The 20,887-nt window shown below is 42.1% G+C and overlaps 1 protein-coding gene across 3 annotated transcripts in view; it reads left to right on the forward strand.

Moving 5' to 3' along the window:
- Positions 1-20,887, forward strand: part of sptan1 (spectrin alpha, non-erythrocytic 1) — a 30,370-nt gene that overhangs the window by 3,925 nt on the left and 5,558 nt on the right. For 2 of the 3 annotated variants that reach the window (XM_029515583.1, XM_029515584.1), the window contains exons 2-39: positions 4,184-4,423; positions 4,590-4,715; positions 5,473-5,613; positions 6,343-6,623; positions 6,732-6,876; positions 7,144-7,298; positions 7,943-8,078; positions 8,208-8,309; positions 8,427-8,564; positions 8,671-8,781; positions 8,888-8,965; positions 9,082-9,237; positions 9,325-9,529; positions 9,811-9,992; positions 10,090-10,333; positions 10,442-10,564; positions 10,652-10,869; positions 11,406-11,498; positions 11,593-11,727; positions 12,221-12,369; positions 13,875-14,073; positions 14,228-14,332; positions 14,423-14,455; positions 14,547-14,582; positions 14,948-14,995; positions 16,014-16,105; positions 16,416-16,560; positions 16,648-16,829; positions 16,930-17,029; positions 17,119-17,316; positions 17,398-17,544; positions 17,626-17,729; positions 18,312-18,474; positions 18,793-18,807; positions 19,920-20,051; positions 20,180-20,317; positions 20,393-20,497; positions 20,629-20,837. In XM_029515583.1, the coding sequence (XP_029371443.1) occupies positions 4,187-4,423; positions 4,590-4,715; positions 5,473-5,613; positions 6,343-6,623; positions 6,732-6,876; positions 7,144-7,298; positions 7,943-8,078; positions 8,208-8,309; positions 8,427-8,564; positions 8,671-8,781; positions 8,888-8,965; positions 9,082-9,237; positions 9,325-9,529; positions 9,811-9,992; positions 10,090-10,333; positions 10,442-10,564; positions 10,652-10,869; positions 11,406-11,498; positions 11,593-11,727; positions 12,221-12,369; positions 13,875-14,073; positions 14,228-14,332; positions 14,423-14,455; positions 14,547-14,582; positions 14,948-14,995; positions 16,014-16,105; positions 16,416-16,560; positions 16,648-16,829; positions 16,930-17,029; positions 17,119-17,316; positions 17,398-17,544; positions 17,626-17,729; positions 18,312-18,474; positions 18,793-18,807; positions 19,920-20,051; positions 20,180-20,317; positions 20,393-20,497; positions 20,629-20,837 (5,306 nt within the window). In that variant the 5' untranslated portion in view covers positions 4,184-4,186. Of the gene's footprint in view, positions 1-4,183; positions 4,424-4,589; positions 4,716-5,472; positions 5,614-6,342; positions 6,624-6,731; positions 6,877-7,143; positions 7,299-7,942; positions 8,079-8,207; positions 8,310-8,426; positions 8,565-8,670; positions 8,782-8,887; positions 8,966-9,081; positions 9,238-9,324; positions 9,530-9,810; positions 9,993-10,089; positions 10,334-10,441; positions 10,565-10,651; positions 10,870-11,405; positions 11,499-11,592; positions 11,728-12,220; positions 12,370-12,611; positions 12,672-13,874; positions 14,074-14,227; positions 14,333-14,422; positions 14,456-14,546; positions 14,583-14,947; positions 14,996-16,013; positions 16,106-16,415; positions 16,561-16,647; positions 16,830-16,929; positions 17,030-17,118; positions 17,317-17,397; positions 17,545-17,625; positions 17,730-18,311; positions 18,475-18,792; positions 18,808-19,919; positions 20,052-20,179; positions 20,318-20,392; positions 20,498-20,628; positions 20,838-20,887 lie in introns of all 3 variants that reach the window. The other variant, XM_029515582.1, reaches the window with a different exon arrangement.

The raw sequence follows: 20,887 nt of genomic DNA on the forward strand, positions 1-20,887 counted from the left end.
TGCTGTGATCAGCCAGGTCTTGTAATGCGCTTCCACCATAACTGTCATTTGAAATTCTGTTCTTCGGAGTTATGTAAATGCGATTTCATGGCAGCAATTACAGGAGCAGCTAAAGCAAATTAGGAAATCGATGGCTTTTCCTAAATTGCTGCCACATATTTGATATCAACAACCAGGAAGTATTGTTATGGCCCTGCTGTCAAACAGCAAGGATCACCTAACACCTTCTCATCAGCAGCTGCTCTTGAAAACTGAGCGATAAGAATCCTATCTGTAGCTCTTCTTAATGCAGCTGATATGCCAGTGGCTACAACTTTGAAATGGAAACCATTGAACCTGGGATTTTTATGAGTCCAGTTTCTTTATTTCCTTATGCATTTGTTTCAGCCCTGGTCTTACTTATCAGTCTCACTTTGTGAAGAACAAAAACAATTTTAGCTTTATTTTCCTAAGCCAATTTTTCTGCATCATTTCTACACAGAGAAAGGTGTTAATAGTGATAGTAGTGTTTCATTTTCCTTGTCCATGAAAGTGGATCAGTGGACTTTGGAAGGATGATTGTAAGGTAAGATTTATGCTGTCCATAAAACAGAAGTTGGCAGTACTTATATCTGTGTGTGTGGGTGTTTGTGGTAGAGAGCAGAGCGCTTGTTATCTATCGATACAGGACGGGAGAAAGAGCTATCAGCAATAACCGTACTGTATTTCAGGACGTAAAAGTGCTCTTACCAGTCCCGCTCTGACGATCCTTTTGCCATATTTTCAGATATTCAGTTAAAGCCTGTCAGATCAGCTGTAATTACAGCTGGACTCTATGTTGAACCAAATTTTTATTTGTCCCTTTTATTCATCAGCTCATGAACTACTTGGCCGCCATTAAAGACTTTTTGTCTTTACGTAAATTCAGAGGTCACGTGGCAGACTTTGCTGAGTCATTCTTGAAATTTGTACAAAGTGGCAGCAACTGGCTTGGATTATGTAATGTAGAGGCAAATCAACCTTTTCTAGTGTTTAGCACTTTGTGTACAAAGGTTGTGATTTAAAAAGAATTAACAGAAAGTTATAGTTTGTATAAACTCAGGTTGACTATCTGTGGTGGGACAGTAAGTCTATTACAGTTAATGTTTAAGATGTTTTATAATAGAATTATAGTATATTTTATGATTCCGGTATAAGTGATGCTGCCGCTGAGCAGCTGTGTAAAGTTTTATTTGTCATATGACAAGATCTGCTCTATGGTTGGCAGGTGAGCTGACAACTGCAAAAAACGATACAGAAGCAAGAAATATCCTGAGATTCAATATTATGGAGTATAGGTCAAAGCCTGGCAGAAACAAGAGGAAGCTCCTGTAATATTTGTGAAAGACATGTTTGTCTAAATTAAATTAATTACGTTCAGTAATTACGTTGACCAGTAAAACCTTTTCTGAGATAAAAAAGCCAATTATGTTCATTTTGCGGACTACAGCTTCAGACAAGGCTGCTTGTCTGGATTGCCAGAAAATATAGTTCATGATTGGGGTTCGAACAGACACCTACTTTATACTATTGCCTTAAAAAGAAAAGAAGCAATCCCTATCTATACCAACAGACCAACATGTGTATAACATGACCATTTGTATATAATTTTACATGTTGTTTCAGCACCGGTAGAAGGGTGAGGAAACCCAGTCAGGGAGCAACTTTGGGTGGCTAACCTCCTCATTACCAAAGGTCTTCAGGCCATAAAGTTCAAAACAAAACCCTGGAGTTTTCAAAGTGAGACGGCTCCAGTGGTCTGTGGACAGCTTGGAAAATGTAGTGATGTAGCCGAACCAAGCTATGGGGATGCCTGCCCAAATCTATCCATAATTTTAACTAGCTCATTAATGGCATCAAAGTCTTTGTGAGTAGTATTAGTGAAATCAGGCAACTATGTGTAGCTCTGTGATGTTAGAGTTAGCAGATGTGCCAGTTACACATGTGTCTCTGTTGCTGGCATCATTGAGCAGAATGAGGCTGAGGTCTGTTAAATCCCTGAGATGATTTAAGCTCTCTGTGAACTGGGGCAGGCTTTGGATGGGGGAGGGGTGCTGTCTGGCACTGTTTTCCACTGAATTAAATTCTATTTGTGGCAGTGTCAGTGATGGGGAGTTGAGTTTTATGTCATGTTGCAGTTACCCAGCTAGCCTGGTCCTGGTACACCTATGGCACAATACAGTACAGAGCATATCAGGAAGTCAGATCAGGAGTGTAGCTGTAACTCAAGATGTATCTGTCCATCCAGAACACAACCCTAGGCTGATTTGTTTTAACACTAAAATGTCGTAGTGTATCTGTTTTTATGTAATGTAATATGCAGTGGTTAGTGTCGATGCAGCAGCATGTTGACACACATAAATCTATGTATTGGAAACATTTTCTGGATGGTCACTTCCAGGCAGTTGGTTGATGGCTATAATCAGCTTCCAGTATTATGTGTGGTGGGTGGGGGGTCACTGGGATATTTGCTTATCTTGAGTGGTAATGGGCATCTCTTGGGACCAAAGCATGTCTGTGAGCTGGCTGTGAATAAAAAGCCCACTTCAGCTGCAATGCTGACTCCTATAATCCTACTATTCAGATCTGGATCAGAAAACTGTTTGCACCATCAACAAAAACCTCTTTCATCTGCATTAGGTCTGATGGACTCCACACACCCTAACTCGCCCTGCACTAAGCGTGGCCATCAGCTATTGTTTTTAGGGTCTTGCTGACCTTGATTCAGTTAGACAGATCAATAATCATCTTTCTTTCTTTCTTCCACTTTGTTGATGGGCAACGCCTGACACATAAAAAAAGAATATTTCTATATCTTATCACAATGTGAGCCTCCTCCTTGATCAAAGCCACCAAATAAACACTGGAAAAAATTGATTTTTTATTTTGCACCGGTTCATGGATCAATATTTTTACTTTCTGTTTCATTTCTGGTATTCAGACCGTGCTACCCATGTTCTGTTGATATCCTTCACTGGATGTCAGTTAACAATATGCCCATTGTTCAGTAGGGCTTCTAGCTGAACCTACTGAGCTGTAACCTACAGTGTGAGGGGCTAGAGACACAGTGGACAGAGAAGCTGACCCCAGCAGTCCCATTGTGTAGTGGCGCCTGGTTACTGTTAGCAAGCATGTGGAATTTCCGGCCCCACTCCCATTTGACATTTTACCATTTCAGCTGTGGGCCCCTTGGTTTCACAGCTTGGAACAGGATGAGGATGGTTGTTTGAGCCAAACTACCTTGTTTACTATATCCTGCCTCATATATCCAAGTTTCTGTCAAGAGAAAATGAAGAGGTTCGTGATCCTGGAGGCACAAATAATTGCCTTATTCGATTTCTTAAGAGCAATTTTATACTGAGGCATGCAGGATGTTATTCATCACTGGCCTAAGAGGATGCAAATAATCAGATTTTCACTAATAAAAGTCAGGGATCGTTCTGTTTGACTGGTAATAATCACATGGGAAAAGGGAACAGTATGTCTGCACATTTAATCGAAAAATAATAAGAATCACGATTATAGCCAAGTGTAATGTCCAAGGAGTCAAAGGTGAAATGTATCACAGCATTTTTGTGTATTGTTAACAAACTTAGTGCTGGGGTGCTGCAGAGACAGTCTGCCTTACAAATAATCAACTTATGTTTTTTAGTTGTATACAAACGTTAATATGTCCAATGAAAATTAAGTATAAAAAAACTAAACTAAACAAAACCCTGAACAAACAAAAACACTTCAAATGAAATTCCAATACCAATGCATGCTATCAGAATTGCTGTAGGTTTTTTTCCTTCTTCTTTTTCTGTTTTCTACCTTCTGTTATTGTGCAGCCCTATCTAGCAGTCTGTTTGGACATAATTATAATATGTTTCATCTATAGAATGCTTTTAACAACACTGAAAAATGCTTGATATCACATATCTGTTCTAAGAACAATTTTGCCTAAAAGGCTGAATGGCTTGTCTGTAAGTTTTCTATATGCCATTGTCTCTGTGACAGATAAACAGATAAAATGTCAAAATTTCACAAAAATACATTTTAGTTTAATTTGAGCTGCTTTTCTTCACAGCTGTCATGATGTAGTTGTGAAAGGTACAATAGAAAGTAGTTTGATCTAATCTGTGTTTAGAATTACTAACGTGTAAAGCCTATGTTTTGTTTGCAGAAGATGGATACTGCAGGGGGCAAAGTGCTGGAGACAGCCGAAGATATCCAGGAGCGCCGGCAGCAGGTGCTGGACCGCTACCGGCGCTTCAAGGAGTTGTCAATGATGCGCCGGCAGAAGCTGGAGGACTCTTACCGCTTTCAGTTCTTCCGCCGTGATGCTGATGAGTTGGAGAAGTGGATCCAGGAGAAGCTGCAGATTGCCTCTGATGAGAACTACAAGGACCCCTCCAACCTGCAGGTCTGTTCGCCTATCTTTTAAATGTCTTCCTGTTTGTTAGTCTCTGTTAATCTCTGCTAGTCTTCTGGGGAAGAGAGAACCAATCCTGTAGGTTTTTTTCCTGTTGGTACTGTCTCTGAACTCAATTCAGATAAACCTGTAATTTGATTGGGTTTATTTTACACAGGGTAAGCTGCAGAAACATCAGGCCTTTGAAGCTGAAGTTCAGGCCAACGCTGGGGCGATTATCAAACTTGAAGACACTGGAAACCTGATGATCACAGAGGGCCACTTTGCATCTGAGACCATTCGAGTAAGGCACACAGTAACAGTTAGTCAAACACAGTGATGGTTTATCATAGAATTCTTTTAACCATGGTCAACTGGACAGTTAAACTCCACTACTAAGGACTGAACAGGGTCTTAAAGGTGTATACAAATCTCACATGGTTAACTCCCTCCATCTGATTTAGTCCTACACGCCTTACCGGACACAACAGAGGCCCATAGTTACAAGTGTCAATATGGCTGAATATATACAAGTAGGTGGGGAACTGCTGTGTGACTCCTGAGTGTTGTGACTCTCAACTTTCTTTTCATTTTTTTATTTTTTGTGACAACATGAATTGACTTGTATGTTGGTTAGTGTGAGACAGCTCAGAAAGGGATGGTACTTCTTGAAACCTTTTCATTTCCAGGTGTCTATCAATATAATTAAATATTTTTAAGACTTGACTCACTTTTCTGTTATACTTACTAATTCTCAGTTTTGTAACAAAGCACAGACAGCTACAGTTGTATCCGTTGTTGTATACTTATAATGAGCAGTATAATCAGATAACTGCTGTAACTGAACAGTTTTCTTTATTTGCAGATTATCGTCTAATTTACATTTATATATTTCTTACACAAATGTGTAGTAAGCCTTAAATGAATTATTTAAATAGAACCAGGCTTCTTGATGCACTCATTTGGTTTCCAATGCATTTTCATAATGTAATTTCTTCACCACCTTCTCCACTTTGTAATAACTTTGAAAATAAATGTTGCTCCTCTCCCATGTTCATTAGACTCGTCTAGAGGAGCTCCATCGCCTGTGGGAGCTGCTGCTGCTAAGGACTAAGGAGAAGGGCATGCGTCTCCTGCAGGCTCAGAAGCTGGTCCAGTACCTCCGCGAATGTGAAGATGCCCTGGACTGGATCAGTGATAAGGTCAGATTCACAAAGCTTTGGAAGTCTCATTAGGCTAATTGTACCAACTACTTTCAATAAGAGATGAAACCAGGCTAGGTGTCATTGGAAGGACAAACAGAGAAAATATATGACAAAGCAAATGGTTTAAAGTTACCAGGCAAAGGAAGAGCAGCAGGGAAAAAGAAAAAAAAATTTAATTCACTTTTAAAACCATAATGAAATTCTGAACTCATTTGTATTTCTTTGTTTTTTTTAATTTGGGCAACATATTGATGTATTTGCTCATTTTTAAATAATTTCCATTTTAGTAGCATATAATCTGATAACAGGGATCTCCAGTAGCTCCTAACCACAGTGGCTTGGGATTGAGTCCCCCCAGAGGCCATTTGCTCGCTTATACTCACAATGGCTTTTCCTGTTTCCTGTTCTTCACTCTGACTAATTGAAGGGGGGGGGCAACACAAAAATGTAATCAAATAATTAAAAACTCGAGATTTTAGTTCAACTCTAGTACAGTCCCTTAACTGCTAATACATCTATTAGTTATTGTATTAACACCAATCTTTAAAATTCATGTTTTATGGCTATACATGACATCATACTCTATACATCAGGACATTATCACTTTTTTATAACTTTATGGTTACAAATGACATGAAGTTATTGATGAGCTATAGTCATAGCTTCTAGATGCATAAAGATGCACACAGTGAGTGATAAGCCTGAATCCTGTTCTTCCATCTGTAGGAAGCCATGGCCACATCTGAGGAGCTCGGCCAGGACCTGGAGCATGTGGAGCTCTTGCAAAAGAAGTTTGAGGAGTTCCAGACAGATCTGGCAGCCCACGAGGAACGTGTGAATGAAGTGAACCAACTTGCAGCCAAGCTGATACAGGAGACCCACCCAGAGGCTGAGCTGATACTTCGCAAGCAGGAAGAGGTCAATGATGCCTGGCAACGCCTGAAGGGCCTGGCCCAGCAGAGGCAGGCTAAACTGTTTGGGGCTGCTGAGGTGCAGCGCTTCAACAGGTAAACACCAGGTGGACTGTTCTCACACTGTGTGGATGTATTGTAATCATGTGTAATGTTGTTACTTATTGAGGATTGCGATATGCTGTGTGTTTCCACTGACAACAGGGATGTGGATGAGACCATCAGCTGGATCAAGGAGAAGGAGCAACTGATGGCTTCTGATGACTTTGGTCGTGACCTGGCCAGTGTGCAGGCTCTGCTGCGTAAACACGAGGGTCTGGAGAGAGACCTGGCTGCTCTGGAAGATAAGGCAGGACATGCACTGCTACAAAATGTCCACACATAAGGAGATTAAAAACCCTGATGTTCTCAGCATTGCTATTATTATTATTATTATTATTATTATTTCTTTTTTTTTTATTATCATCATCATCATCAACATCATCATCATCATCCCTGGAGGGAAATTCTGCTGCTTTGTATCTTATCTTTGATTAGTTATGGTGTCATAAATTTGGAAGGCAGTGGGAATTAAGTTCTCATTTAATATTTTCTCTCCTTCTGTTCTTTCAATTAGGTCAACACACTTGGTGGTGATGCTGAGCGCCTGCAGCAGACGCATCCACAAAACGCCTCCCAGATCCACCTGAAGAAGGATGAACTCATCACAAACTGGGAGCAAATTCGCACCCTGGCTGCTGAGCGTCATGCCCGCCTGAATGACTCCTATCAGTAAAACACCACATTTCAATTACTGAGCTAGGATACATCCTCCAAAAAATCCCTACAATTTAATCCTTTTATGATAATTTATGGAAACATTGATGAAACTGCTAGAATATCAAACTGGAGATGTCAGAATGAAGTCACAGTCTAATGCATGAGTTGTTGCTATTAGAGCAGCCATAACATTTTATGGCTGCTCATTTCAGTTGACATTAAACATACTGTCAATTGAGTTGTCTTTTTAGTAATTAATGCAGCAAGTTTTCCTAGTGCCACCTTTGCTATGCAAAAGTGAATTGAGTTTGTTTTGTTTTTGGACTGTTCAAATATACAAAACGTCTCAGCATTAGGAGTTGATTCAGTTTGTCATAGTCAGACAATAAAATTTATGCAACCTGATGAATTGTCATGAGAATCTGAAGAAGCTTGTCTTAAATCATCCATCCATCCAGCCATTTGCCATAATTCTGGAGAGCATTAAGTGGCGTCTTCATTCTGTCTCTTCCCAACACCCTGATTAATGGACTACTCCTATGCGCTTAAATATAGAAGCTGTGCTCAGCAGACAAATATCATCTCAGTCCCAGTGTGCAGGACATGGTTGCATTGAAGAGGCAAATGTGCTCACTCCTGCCCTCTTGCGTTTTTAGGCTGCAGCGTTATACTGCTGACTTCAGGGATCTGACCAGCTGGGTGACTGAAATGAAGGCTCTGATCAACGCAGATGAGCTGGCCAATGACGTGGCTGGAGCTGAGGCTCTGCTAGACCGCCACCAGGAGCATAAGGTGAAATGTTCTATAACTCAAGTGTCTCTGCCATAGCTCTTTTAGGTTTATAAGCTGAAAACACATTACAACCATTAATCCATCTCTAAAGAGAAGCATTTCTACTTGATTTTGTGTCATATGTTTTAGGGAGAGATTGATGCCCATGAGGACAGTTTCAGAGCCACTGATGAAGCTGGCCAGGCTTTGCTCAATACTGGACACTACGCCTCTGAAGAGGTGAAGGAGAAGGTGGGACGAGGACGGCATCCAATTGTTTCTTTCTTTGTTGCCTGATGCCATTGTTCTGTATCTACACCTGCCACGGTTATGTGTACCATTTTTAAAATGGTGTGTTGTTGTGTGCAGCTGGGCATCCTTACTGAGGAAAAGGAGTCTCTGTTGGAGTTGTGGGAGGTTCGCAGGCAGCAGTATGAGCAGTGCATGGACCTGCAGCTCTTCTACAGGGATACTGAGCAAGTTGACAACTGGATGAGCAAGCAAGAGGTAACAGACAGATGGTTAGAGGTGTCTCCCTGAGAGGGTCGCTTTGGTGCATATGGGGGAATAGGTGTGATGGCCTGGTTTTTAACGTAGCACTTATGTTGTACAGGCTTTCCTACTGAATGAAGACCTTGGTGACTCCCTGGACAGTGTAGAGGCACTACTGAAAAAACATGAGGACTTTGAGAAGTCACTTAGTGCCCAGGAGGAGAAGATCACTGTAAGTTCCTCTAGTTTTTACACTTGTGTATTTGCAGATAGCTTTTAGACTCAAACTGTTATGACGTAAAATACACTCCTATTGTCTTTGTGTTGCATTTCTCCAGGCCCTTGATGAGTTTGCCACCAAATTGATCCAGAACAACCACTATGCTAAAGAAGATGTGGCAACTCGCAGAGATGCTGTAAGTATCACCGTCAGCTTTCCTGACTTCATGAGCACTGAATGCTGGACCAAAGAACGTGTCTTGAAAGTGGAACTTTGAAATAACAAGTTGTCTTTTTTATTTCACATCGGTAGCTGCTCAGCCGGCGTAATGCCCTGCACGAGCGTGCTCAGTCACGTCGTGCTGCATTGGAGGACTCTTTCCACCTGCAGCAGTTCTTTAGGGATTCTGATGAGCTCAAGAGCTGGATCAACGAGAAGATGAAGACCGCCACCGATGAAGCTTACAAGGTAGTTTAGAAGAAAGAGGAGTGCGTTTTGAAATGCATTCATTCATCCCAAAGCTACTCTTTGACATATCCATGTTCTTGTGAGCAGGACCCCTCCAATCTGCAGGGCAAAGTGCAGAAACATCAGGCTTTTGAAGCTGAGCTGTCTGCAAACCAAAGCCGCATTGATGCTTTGCAGAAGTCTGGTCAGGAACTGTTGGATGGAAAGCATTATGCCTCCACTGAGGTGGCTGGCCGAATGGAGGAAGTCAGCTCCCAGTGGAAGAAACTGCTGGAGGCCACTGAGCTCAAAGGTATTGACTAAAGGCTGACAGGCGGTGTAGCTGTGAGTGTAAATGGCTAGATTGGATTTAATATTGTCAGGGCTGATAATTTCACTCAAGTCTATCATCAATGCCATATGTTTATGGAGTGACTATAAGAGGCGGACAAGTCAGCCCTGGCTTGATAGAGTTGAGTCTTCGTGGGCCTATGAATAGGGCACTGATGACAGGACTGGATTCAACACTATCATTGGCCACAATCTAATTAATCCTGATTGTAAACTTGCTCTCTGCCATTTTTTTTGTATTAGGCATCAAGCTGCGTGAGGCCAACCAACAGCAACAGTTCAACCGAAATGTCGAGGACATTGAACTCTGGCTGTATGAGGTTGAGGGCCACCTGGCCTCAGATGACTACGGGAAGGATCTGACCAGCGTCCAGAATCTGCAGAAGAAACATGCGCTGCTGGAGGCCGACGTAGCTGCTCACCAGGTGCCCAGTGCTAGGCCCACCTCAAGAGAGCTTTTTTATATTTGCACAGAGTAGTTTAGTGTAAATGTCTAAATTCCTCTGTGAATGCTTTTCCCAGGATCGTATCGATGGCATAACGATTCAGGCTCGACAGTTCCAAGAGGCTGGACACTTTGACGCTGACAACATCCGCAAAAAGCAAGAGGCTTTAGTTGTTCGCTATGAAGCTCTGCGAGAACCTATGGCTGCACGCAAACAGAAGCTGTCCGACTCCCTCAGGCTGCAGCAGCTGTTCAGAGATGTGGAGGATGAAGAGACTTGGATCCGTGAGAAAGAGCCCATCGCTGCCTCTACTAACAGAGGTAAAACTAGCATTATATGATACATAGTGTCTTGGCAATGAATTTGGAGCATGTGTCAGATCCTCACATACTTCATTAAACTTAAGTTGCACTTGGTGTTTTCCTCAGGCAAAGACCTCATTGGTGTCCAGAATTTGCTAAAGAAGCACCAAGCCCTGCAAGCTGAGATCACTGGTCATGAGCCTCGCATAAAGGCTGTCAGCCAGAAAGGAGAGGCTATGATTGAGGAAGGTAATTTAATTAAATCTTGAGATTGTGACCCCTTTTTAAGAAAGTGAAATATGGTCTATTGAAATTGTTGATTATTCCTGTCTCTAGGCCACTTTGCTGGTGAGGATGTAAAAGCAAAGCTTGGTGAGCTGCATGGACGCTGGGACACACTGAAGGCTAAGGCCTCTCAGAGGAGACAGGACCTGGAGGACTCTCTGCAGGCCCAGCAGTATTTCGCTGATGCCAACGAGGCCGAGTCCTGGATGAGGGAAAAGGAGCCCATTGTGGGAAGCACTGACTATGGCAAAGACGAAGATTCAGCTGAGGTGTGTGAATGGACGTGTTGTGTGTAATCAATATATAAAAATACAATTTCACTTGTTTCCATTGCACCTCATCTTCAGGTGTATTTTTTTTTTAAACAAATTAACAGGTTTTTAAACAATATTGGCTGATTTTTATTGCCGTCAGCAGTCAACCCAAATATCTGGAATGTATCAGCCCTAACAGAGCAGAATTTCAGTCTAATAAAAACAGAAGCTGGAGTTATAGACCTTCAAAGACTTGATGAGCTGATCTCTTTGGGTGGCAATGTTGTAGAACAACAACCAAATGATGTAGAAAAGCAAAAAGAAAATTGGATAGAGTCACATTGCAAACAATATCATTGAAGAACATATTGCCTCTGCTAAGTGAATACACAACACAATACATCAATCACGCTTATTATTCAAGGAGGAGCAATTTTAACAGCAAGTACAATACAAAAACTGAATTAACCAAATGCAAATTGATGTTACTTCATGTGACTTTTCTGTTGTTTGTCTGTTTTTTGTTGTTGTGCTGAATACTTTCCCCTCAGGCTCTCCTAAAGAAGCACGAGGCTCTGATGTCCGACCTGAGTGCCTACGGCAGCAGCATTCAAGCCCTGAAGGAACAGGCCCAGTCCTGCAGGGTAAAACTTCACCGCTCAGTGTTGATTGGGTGTTTCCTAATTGTCTTAGTAATTAAGTGTTTGACAACTTGCATCTGTTTGTTCCATTGAACAGCAACAAGTGGCACCAACTGATGATGAGACTGGGAAAGAACTGGTTCTGGCTCTGTACGACTACCAAGAGAAGAGCCCCCGCGAAGTGACTATGAAGAAAGGGGACATCCTTACCCTGCTCAACAGCACCAACAAGGTAATGACGAAACCTGTGCAGTGCCTAATTGAGTCACCAGCTGTCTAATCAACTGCACCATGAACAATAATATTTCAGCTTCAGTTGATGTTTACATAAGAAATAGGATTGGAGAATAGTCAGAGAGAAATAACCTTTTCATTGTGCTATGTTTCTTTACACCTTCACATTTCTCCAGCTTCTAGTATTTTTACCTCCAGTCAAATAAATCTCAGTGTCTCCATATGTGCTTTTGTTTTACAAGATAATCAGTGTTACTCATTTGTCTGTTGGTCTGTTGACATTTTGCCTCACAGATGTAGTGTAATAACTAGTTCTTCACGAATATCACACAGGAGAAAATGTCTCTCTTGGGACCAGTTTTATGAACCACAGAAGAATACAATATATCAAGCTTAGGTTCAGACAGAAAAAACAACATATGAACATGTTTTACATTATCGTCATATTTCATCATTGCCACTTATTAACATTGCTCAACTCCCTGCTGCAGGACTGGTGGAAGGTGGAAGTGAATGATCGCCAGGGTTTTGTTCCTGCTGCCTATGTGAAGAAGCTGGACCCGACCCAGTCCTCCTCCAGAGAAAATCTGCTTGATGAACATGGCAGCATTGCACTGCGCCAAGACCAGATCGACAACCAGTAAGAAAGCCACATCATGACTTCCATCAAGATGTAGTTTACTAACTCATTTGTCCTTTCCTATATCATTGAATTGTTTTCTTCTTGTTTTAACCTCTTTATTTCCCTCCAGTCATGTTTTCTGCTCTGGTGTTAACACTAATGACCTTGCCCCTGGCCTCTCTCTGTCTCTTTTTTGCTTTCCTCTCGTTGTAACACCTTAATCTTGCCTTACTGTATGCTTACGCTGCCTTGCCACTGAGCAGGCTTGTCACCAAGGAGACCTGCAGCGTGTCTGTGCGCATGAAGCAGGTGGAAGAGCTGTGAGTAGGAACCTGCGTCCCTCTGCGTGTTCTTGTGATCATTGTACCATTGAATGTCATCAGTAATTTTACATCCCTCCCCACACTCAAACCTTTCTGCTGTGACACTATGTCCATGTCGGCCCTCTTCTTCTATTCCGCACAAGGATAGAAGAACTTGTGGTGCTCACCTTTTACATCCTCTTCATCCCAGGATTATCAGTGAATGCTCACCTCTTACTTTCCTTTCTCTCACTGTATCCATGGTCCAGACCATGGTCGCCCAAATTTCTTTCATTTTATCATCATAAGGTGCCACAGTACTGAGAAAAGAAATGATGAAACATTCTATGTGACGGTAGGTTGTCTGTATCATCTGAGGTTTACGGTGTCTGAAGAAACCTCTAGTTTCTCAGTGTTCTGCCCACAGGATTATCTGATTTCCTGATTATGTTACTTGTCACCAGTTGTTGCCTGTCAAGAATTAAGGCTGCTGGAGCATAGCCAGGGTTAGAGCAGTGAAGTTGTGCATCAAATGTTTTGTACTTTTGGAGGACCAGAATATCTTCATATTGCTTGTTTTATTATAAAATATGTCAAAATAAAACAAGCAGATCATTATTATGCTTAGTAAATTACAGCAACTTGACTATTACTTGACTAATCATTTCTAGCCTTCAGTAGTCAAACTCTGATTGAGACACAAACAAAATGATAATAAATCGAAAACCTTAAAGGAAGAAGTTCAATCATCATAATCTACAATAATGAGCCAAGCTTTGAGAAGGATGAAGACACATTAAATGATTAAAAAAATATTAACATGGTGTCTCCTCTACTAACAGTAATAAGTAATGTTAAAATAGGTTCTGTTAATGTTACTGGGATATGTCTTAGGAACTGAAAATTTAGTGCTTAGTCAGCAAAAATATAGTTGATGCTTCCCTTTACAGAGAAAATTGACCACTTTAGGTAGAAAGCCATTAGACATATGGGTCAATGGTACACTAAAAAGCTGCCAACCAACAAATGGAGCAATTTTTCTTGCCTACACAGAATTCTGTGGTCATGCTCAGTTGAATGTTTCTCCTCTTTACTTTTCCAGTATAGATGTGAATTAGGTCTTCAGTGTCACTCATAAAGGTCTTAAAGCTGCAGAGTTTCACTCCCACTGACCCTCCAGTGGATTTTTAATATAATAACATATTACTGTCTGTTTTTAAGGTATGGGACACTGCTGGACCTGGGAGAGAAACGCAAGGACATGTTGGAGAAGAGCTGCAAGAAGTTCATGTTGTTCCGTGAAGCCAATGAGCTCCAGCAGTGGATCAATGAGAAGGAGAGTGCCCTTACTAATGAGGAGGTTGGCTCAGACCTGGAACAGGTCGAGGTCCTGCAGAAGAAGTTTGACGATTTCCAGAAGGTAGTGTCCCTTTTCCATCTATAGCAAGAAGAAGGCGTCACATGGCGTGTGTTGAGATTGATTGTACTTTGTCACTTGTTTGGGCTCTTCTTTTTTTTTTTTTTTTTTTTGTTTCTTTCTTTTTTCAAAGAAAGTGTTCTCTTGTTTGGTACAGGACTTGAAGGCCAACGAGTCTCGCCTGAGGGACATCAACAAGGTGGCATCTGAGCTGGAGTCTGAAGGCCTCATGGCCGAGGAGGCCCCTATGGTTCAGGCTCAGGTAAGTACTCCCTACCTGGATCAAGTGTAAGAGTCATCCTTCATGTTGTACAAGTGAATTAAAGCTAATTGTATTTCCATATGTTTCCAGCAACAAGAGATGCTTGGTGCAACTCCTGGCAAGGTTGGTATTGTTTCTGTTATTAACATAAATTTAGCTTAATATTTCTGAGCCACCCATCACTCAGTAGTGTTGTCCTTTATTTCTTGAACAGGATGAAGCTGATTCCAAGACTGCTTCACCATGGAAGGTAAAATCCATCTGTCACCATATAATCTTTCTCCAGACAATACTTTCATTCTGTAATGGAGCATGACTTTGATACTGGTGCATCTGTTCTCAAGTTTACCGGCATCATACCCTAAAAAACATTTTAGTGGCATGATTCCTTTATCAATGTTTTTGAAAGGGAGAAAATCATTGAGTATATGCTTTGATTGATCATGATTCAATGTCTGGGTGGTTGAGGTGTTGACTGTTTCCTGCTTGGTGGATAAGTCTTGGTTTAATTTTGGAAAATAACCAAGGCAAACTCTGGGAGTTTCCATAACACTCTTGACTTGTGTGGTGTTCTTCTGTTTTTCCCTTCTTTCTGCCATGTTCATCCATCTATAGAATATACGTTTGGCTGTTCAAACAACGGCTAACTTTAATACTATCAAGGTAAGATTAACTAGTCTCACCCGACCTCAACAAGACTCCTCTGCGCCTGTCCTGCATTGTGATCATAGAACTAACCCCATCAACGTTTCTTTTTGGTGTCACATAGTTTCTCTCTCCCCCTCACTTTGTCGTCTGAATTACGTCTCCATTACCAAGAGTGTTTGGTGTCTTTTGGTCAACCCTGTTTCGTTTGGGAAACTTTTGTCCTTTTTACTGTAGTGTGAATGATGGCTGACATACTATCTGAGTTATGTCTTCAGCATCTCTGTGCAGATGTTGATTTTTGCTCTGATGTTTTTATCCTATCACTGTTTGATCAGGGCTGGATTAAAAAAAAAAAAAAAAAACACTGATATTGTGACTGATGGTGATCTTTATATGAACCAGTTCTCAAAATCCAAAGGTCAATCTTGGTATGCTTTTCCTCAGTAAACATTTTTATCTGTGCTGGTGAAGTGGTAACCTGCTAGTGGTTAATGTTCATTGTTTTGCCTTGGCATGTGTCACTCCTGAGAAAAGCATTTACAATCATGGGCAAGTAACAGTTTTGTTTGGTTGTGGAACCTAGAAGAAATTTAAGCTCCCAGGATAAATTATGAGAAGAACTTTGCATTAATTTTTATTTGACGTGATAGAATCATCAGGAATCAAAGTGAAATGATCAATTTGGGAGTTAATAGACATCCAAATACCAGTGCTGATATCCAGCCCTGTAATGTTTGTATCCTGCATCCGGTCTTGTGCATCTTGGCCCATCAGCCATCTGCCTGTTTGTCCATCACTATCCGTTCCTATCAAACACACATCAGCACAAACTCTGAAAATCACAACACGTTGTATTTGCATCCTTTAATTTAAGTGTTTAATTACGTATTTCTCACTGATCCCTAAGTTTACTCTGTTGGTGCTAATTATTTAGCCCATCCATGATAACACAGGACTCACACTCACATGATGTGTGCTTCTTTAATCCGCCTCTCTTGTTGCTGCTGTCTCGTGTTCATTGTTTCACTTCCAGGAGCTAAATAACCGCTGGCGATCACTGCAGCAGCTGGCTGAGGAAAGGAGCAACATGCTGGGCAGTGCCCATGAAGTGCAGCGCTTCCACAGGTACAAACCCTCTGTAGCTTCTGTGACATCAGGATATTATCCTTGCCTCTGATTGATCACAGCTAAATACAAAACGAGGTCAGCAAAAGTAAATTTATAGAAATTAAGCTGACATGACCTCACAGTCTTACTGAATGAATAAAGTGAAACAAAAGTTCATTGAAAAGGTCAAACTAAAATTGTGCAAAGGCAGAGAAGAATCCTTAAACCCTCAGGCCACTGCATTTTCTTCCAGCTGTCCCAAATGTTTGATTAGGAACTGATTCTCCCTGACCAGCATTTGACGACCCTTGTGTTGGTGCCCCTACAGGGATGCAGATGAAACTAAAGAGTGGATTGAGGAGAAGAACCAGGCACTCAATACTGATAACTATGGTCACGACCTGGCCAGTGTTCAAGCTCTACAGCGCAAACACGAAGGCTTTGAGAGAGATCTGGCAGCTCTTGGTGATAAGGTCACTTAAGTATTTTTGGCTGAATACTAGATTAAAAAAAAAAGTTCCTTTAAAGCTCTGACTCACATTTCACAATCTCTGGCTCAGGTAAACTCTCTGGGTGAGACAGCGGAGCGTCTCATCCAGTCCCACCCTGAGGCAGTGGACGACATCCAGGAGAAATGCACCGAGTTGAACACGGCCTGGAGCAGTTTGGTGGGACGTGCCGACCAGCGCAAAGACAAGCTCGGGAACTCCCACGACCTGCAGCGCTTCCTGTCTGACTTCAGGTGCGAAGGAAACTGGCTGCGGATCTCATCAGGGGATTTTATAGTGAAGAATTGGATTTAGACGTGTGTTAACATGTGGTGGTGTTTCAACTGTACACAGAGATCTGATGTCCTGGATCAATGGCATCCGAGGACTTGTATCCTCAGAGGAACTGGCCAAAGATGTGACTGGAGCCGAAGCCCTTCTGGAGAGACACCAGGTACAGAGAGCCTGTCTTCTGTTACTTTGCAAATGTCTGTGCAGGTTCTTGCTCATATAATACTGTCAATAATGTGTTTCTCCTTCCAGGAACACCGCACTGAAATAGATGCCCGTGCTGGCACCTTCCAGGCCTTTGAGCAGTTCGGACAGCAGCTGCTGACACGAGGCCACTATGCCAGTCCTGAGATTCAGCAGAAACTGGAGGCTCTAGACCATGAGCGTGCCGACCTGGAGAAGGCCTGGGTGCAGCGTCGCATGATGTTGGACCAGTGTCTTGAGCTCCAGGTACTGAAGCACTGAAGCACAAGAAACTCATCAGTGACTGCTGTCCCTCCTCTGATTGACTGGTCTTCTTGTCCCTCCCAGCTCTTTAACAGGGACTGTGAACAGGCTGAGAACTGGATGGCTGCTCGTGAAGCCTTCCTAGCCAGTGATGACAAGGGTGACTCCTTGGACAGTGTGGAGGCTCTGATCAAGAAACATGAGGACTTTGACAAGGCAATTAATGTGCAGGTCAGTATAATGAGTGTTGTTTTGAACCTGATCAGTGGTTGTGATCTATAAATGATTAAATGCCTTCTTGTGGTTGTACAGGAGGAGAAGATCGCTGCTCTGAAGTCCTTTGCTGATCAGCTGATTGGAGCCGATCACTATGCAAAACCTGAGATCTTCAAGCGCCGTGATGAAGTCCTTGGCAGGTAAGAAATATCTGGATTTATTTCATAGCTCAACAGAACATTTAACAAGAACAGGAGTCAGTGATGTGTTTTGAGCCCCTTACTGTTCACCCCCATGACCCACAACTGTTAGGCAGAGTTCAAGAGTTCAAAACAAAGAATTGGTTTCTGACTTTAGGAGGAAACATCCTGCAGCCACTCAAATCTACATCAACAGAGCAGAAATGGAATTTTTATGTATTTATCATTATTTTATTCCTGTTTTCCTGGGGTGTTAATTTTTGCTGTTTTTGTTGAAGCCACAGTGAAACAAAATTTAATTCAACTTTTCGCATTAGTTGTAATTGTTGAATGACAGTAAAGAGTACCTTGTACCTTCTCCCTTGATGCATGTTCAGTCATGCTTCCCAGCAGTACCTTACTTCAGATGGAGCCATTCAGTGACTACAGCAGCGCACAGAACAGATTTATTCAGAATGACACTGAGAGCTAAGAAGTTATTCATTGAATTGACATTCCCCAAAACACAGCTTCTGTGTGATGCAACATTTTTAGAGCTGAACTTTTTGTGTTGATTTTAAACTTGAACATTGATGTTTGAAGGTGGCGCCGCCTAAAGACCCAGATGATTGAAAAACGATCAAAGCTGGGTGAATCCCAGACTTTGCAGCAGTTCAGCAGGGATGTGGATGAGATCGAGGCTTGGATCAGCGAGAAACTGCAGACTGCAACTGATGAATCCTACAAAGACCCAACTAACATACAGGTACGTGTGTCTGCTAGCACAGGCCTACTCGGAGCTGCATGCCAAAAGGTAGTCAAGATGAAAGGCCGCTCTGGTTTCTGTATGTGAGAAATAGTCAGAAGAGTTTAGAAGAAGAAGAACCAGCTCAGAGAACACTTTCACAGCTGCTACCAGAATCTAGGCCAGGTGCTTAGTAACATTAAAACTGCTAATGTGTTTTTGCCTGTATTGATGATACAGTTTTCTAACTGTGAAATCCCTCTCTTTGTCCTTTCTGAAATGAGACTGAACTTTTCTCCCACTGTCCCCCCTTTTTTTTTTTTTTTTTTTTTAATTTAGCTGTCCAAGCTGCTGGTAAGTTTGAGTAGTGTGTCAGCTGACTAACAACCAAGCAGGTTCTCCTCCATGTGTCCATGTCTCTGCTGTGTGTTTAGACATGATGTAGAACAAGCGTTTGTTTGTCTCATCAGCACTGTGAAGTGCCAGCTTCTTTCTCACTTGGGTTTTAATTTTGATTAATTCTGTTCATATTTGTATTTTATTCCAGGTATGTTTTGCCATCAAAAGCTGCTAGTTTTTGGGTGTGGCTTCATTTTTTATTTTAATCCTTGAGGAGGGTTGTCTTTAAACTTGCATCAGATGTTTGAGTCAAAGTGGATCTCGGACTAAATTTACAGACTTCGATGATTCCTGACCTACAGCTATTGTCATGCATTGCAGTATTGTCATGCAGTCTTTGTCTCTACCTTGATCTGTGGATGAGGTTTAAAGACATGACAATGAAGACTGATTGCTCGCTGATCACTTGTAAAGATAATGTTTAAGAGTAGACACAAGCGTGAAGTGATTTTAAAGTGACTCTCCTCATGTAAGTTTTCTCAGTCAGCTCTGCTGCAAACATCATTTTCGTCCTTCACTTGTTTGTCCTGTGTGTGTGTGTGTATCCATGTCCCACACGTTGTCTGTTGTAAATGCTGTCCAATTTAAACACCAATATGCAGTCTTAGCTTGACAGTGCTTTGGACAAACTTGGTCAAGATGGAAGAAAATAAATTTCTTAAATTACTTAAATTTAAGTTCTTGTGCTTAGTGCAAGTTGAAAACACTGCTAGCTACTTGTGTTAAAGCACCTGCTTAACTGTTTTAGAACACCTCCAGTCTTCCAGTTTTAATTGAAGTTGATGGGGCTTCCAGTCTGGTGACTGGTCTGGCCTGTTCCTCTCCACTGAACAGTCCTGCTTCCTGCAGCACGTGACACACGTCCTAATGACACGTCAGAGGGAGTATGACATTGCTCGCTCTGACTTAAGCTGATATAATTTCAATTGGCAATGATTTCAAATATCTCAAGGGTTTGTCTCAATTTGAATGAGAGTTAGAACATTTACACCATAAATAAGGAGCTGGTCCATGTCATAGTTCTAATTCTGTCTGCATTCCCCTCATGCATCTGTCTGTGCTGTCAGAGCAAGCATCAGAAACATCAGGCGTTTGAGGCTGAGCTGCATGCCAACGCAGACCGGATCCGTGGAGTGATCGATACTGGAAATGCCTTGATCCAGAGAGGAGCCTGCGCTGGCAGCGAGGATGCAGTCAAGGTATGTTTACCCTGTCTGCGTGACATGCCATGTATGATAGTACAGGTTTCTTGTTTCACAGGGTGAATTTTTGGCATTTCAGAAGCAGGAAATTACTTGGTCCAAACATGACCTTTTCTTCTTCTCAGGCACGGCTCAATGCTCTGGATGAACAGTGGCAGTTCCTTGTCAGCAAATCTGCAGAGAAGAGCCAGAAACTCAAGGAGGCCAACAAGCAGCAGAACTTCAACACTGGCATTAAAGACTTTGACTTCTGGCTCTCTGAGGTGAGTCTGTATGACTGAAGAAGTCATATCATCTTCCCAGTGCAGCCGAATCTGATGTTTGTTGTTGGTGCTCAGGTGGAAGCTCTGCTTGCCTCAGAGGATTATGGTAAAGATCTGGCCTCAGTCAACAACCTGCTGAAGAAACACCAGCTGCTGGAGGCCGATATTTCTGCTCATGAGGTATTTACTTCCACTTATGTCTCAGCGCCTCGAGGAACACTCATCACTAACTATAGAACGTCCACTTCGAGGGTGATTTTAAACAACCATTGTAGGAGAGATCCTCAGACCACCTGTCCCTCCCCCTACAGGATCGTCTGAAAGATTTGAACGGTCAGGCTGACAGCCTGATGGCCAGCAATGCCTTCGACACCTCACAGGTGAAGGAGAAACGTGATGCTGTCAACGGCCGCTTCACTAAGATCAAGAGTATGGCTGCCGGCCGACGGGCTAAACTTAATGAGTCCCACCGCCTACACCAGTTCTTCAGGGACCTGGATGATGAAGAGTCTTGGATTAAGTAAGAGAGTTCTTTTTCTCGAAGATTAGCTCTGGGAATGAGTTTTGCAC

This window comes from Echeneis naucrates, chromosome 12 (genome assembly GCF_900963305.1).
Source record: "Echeneis naucrates chromosome 12, fEcheNa1.1, whole genome shotgun sequence".
In the NCBI taxonomy this organism is placed as follows: Eukaryota; Metazoa; Chordata; class Actinopteri; order Carangiformes; family Echeneidae; genus Echeneis; species Echeneis naucrates.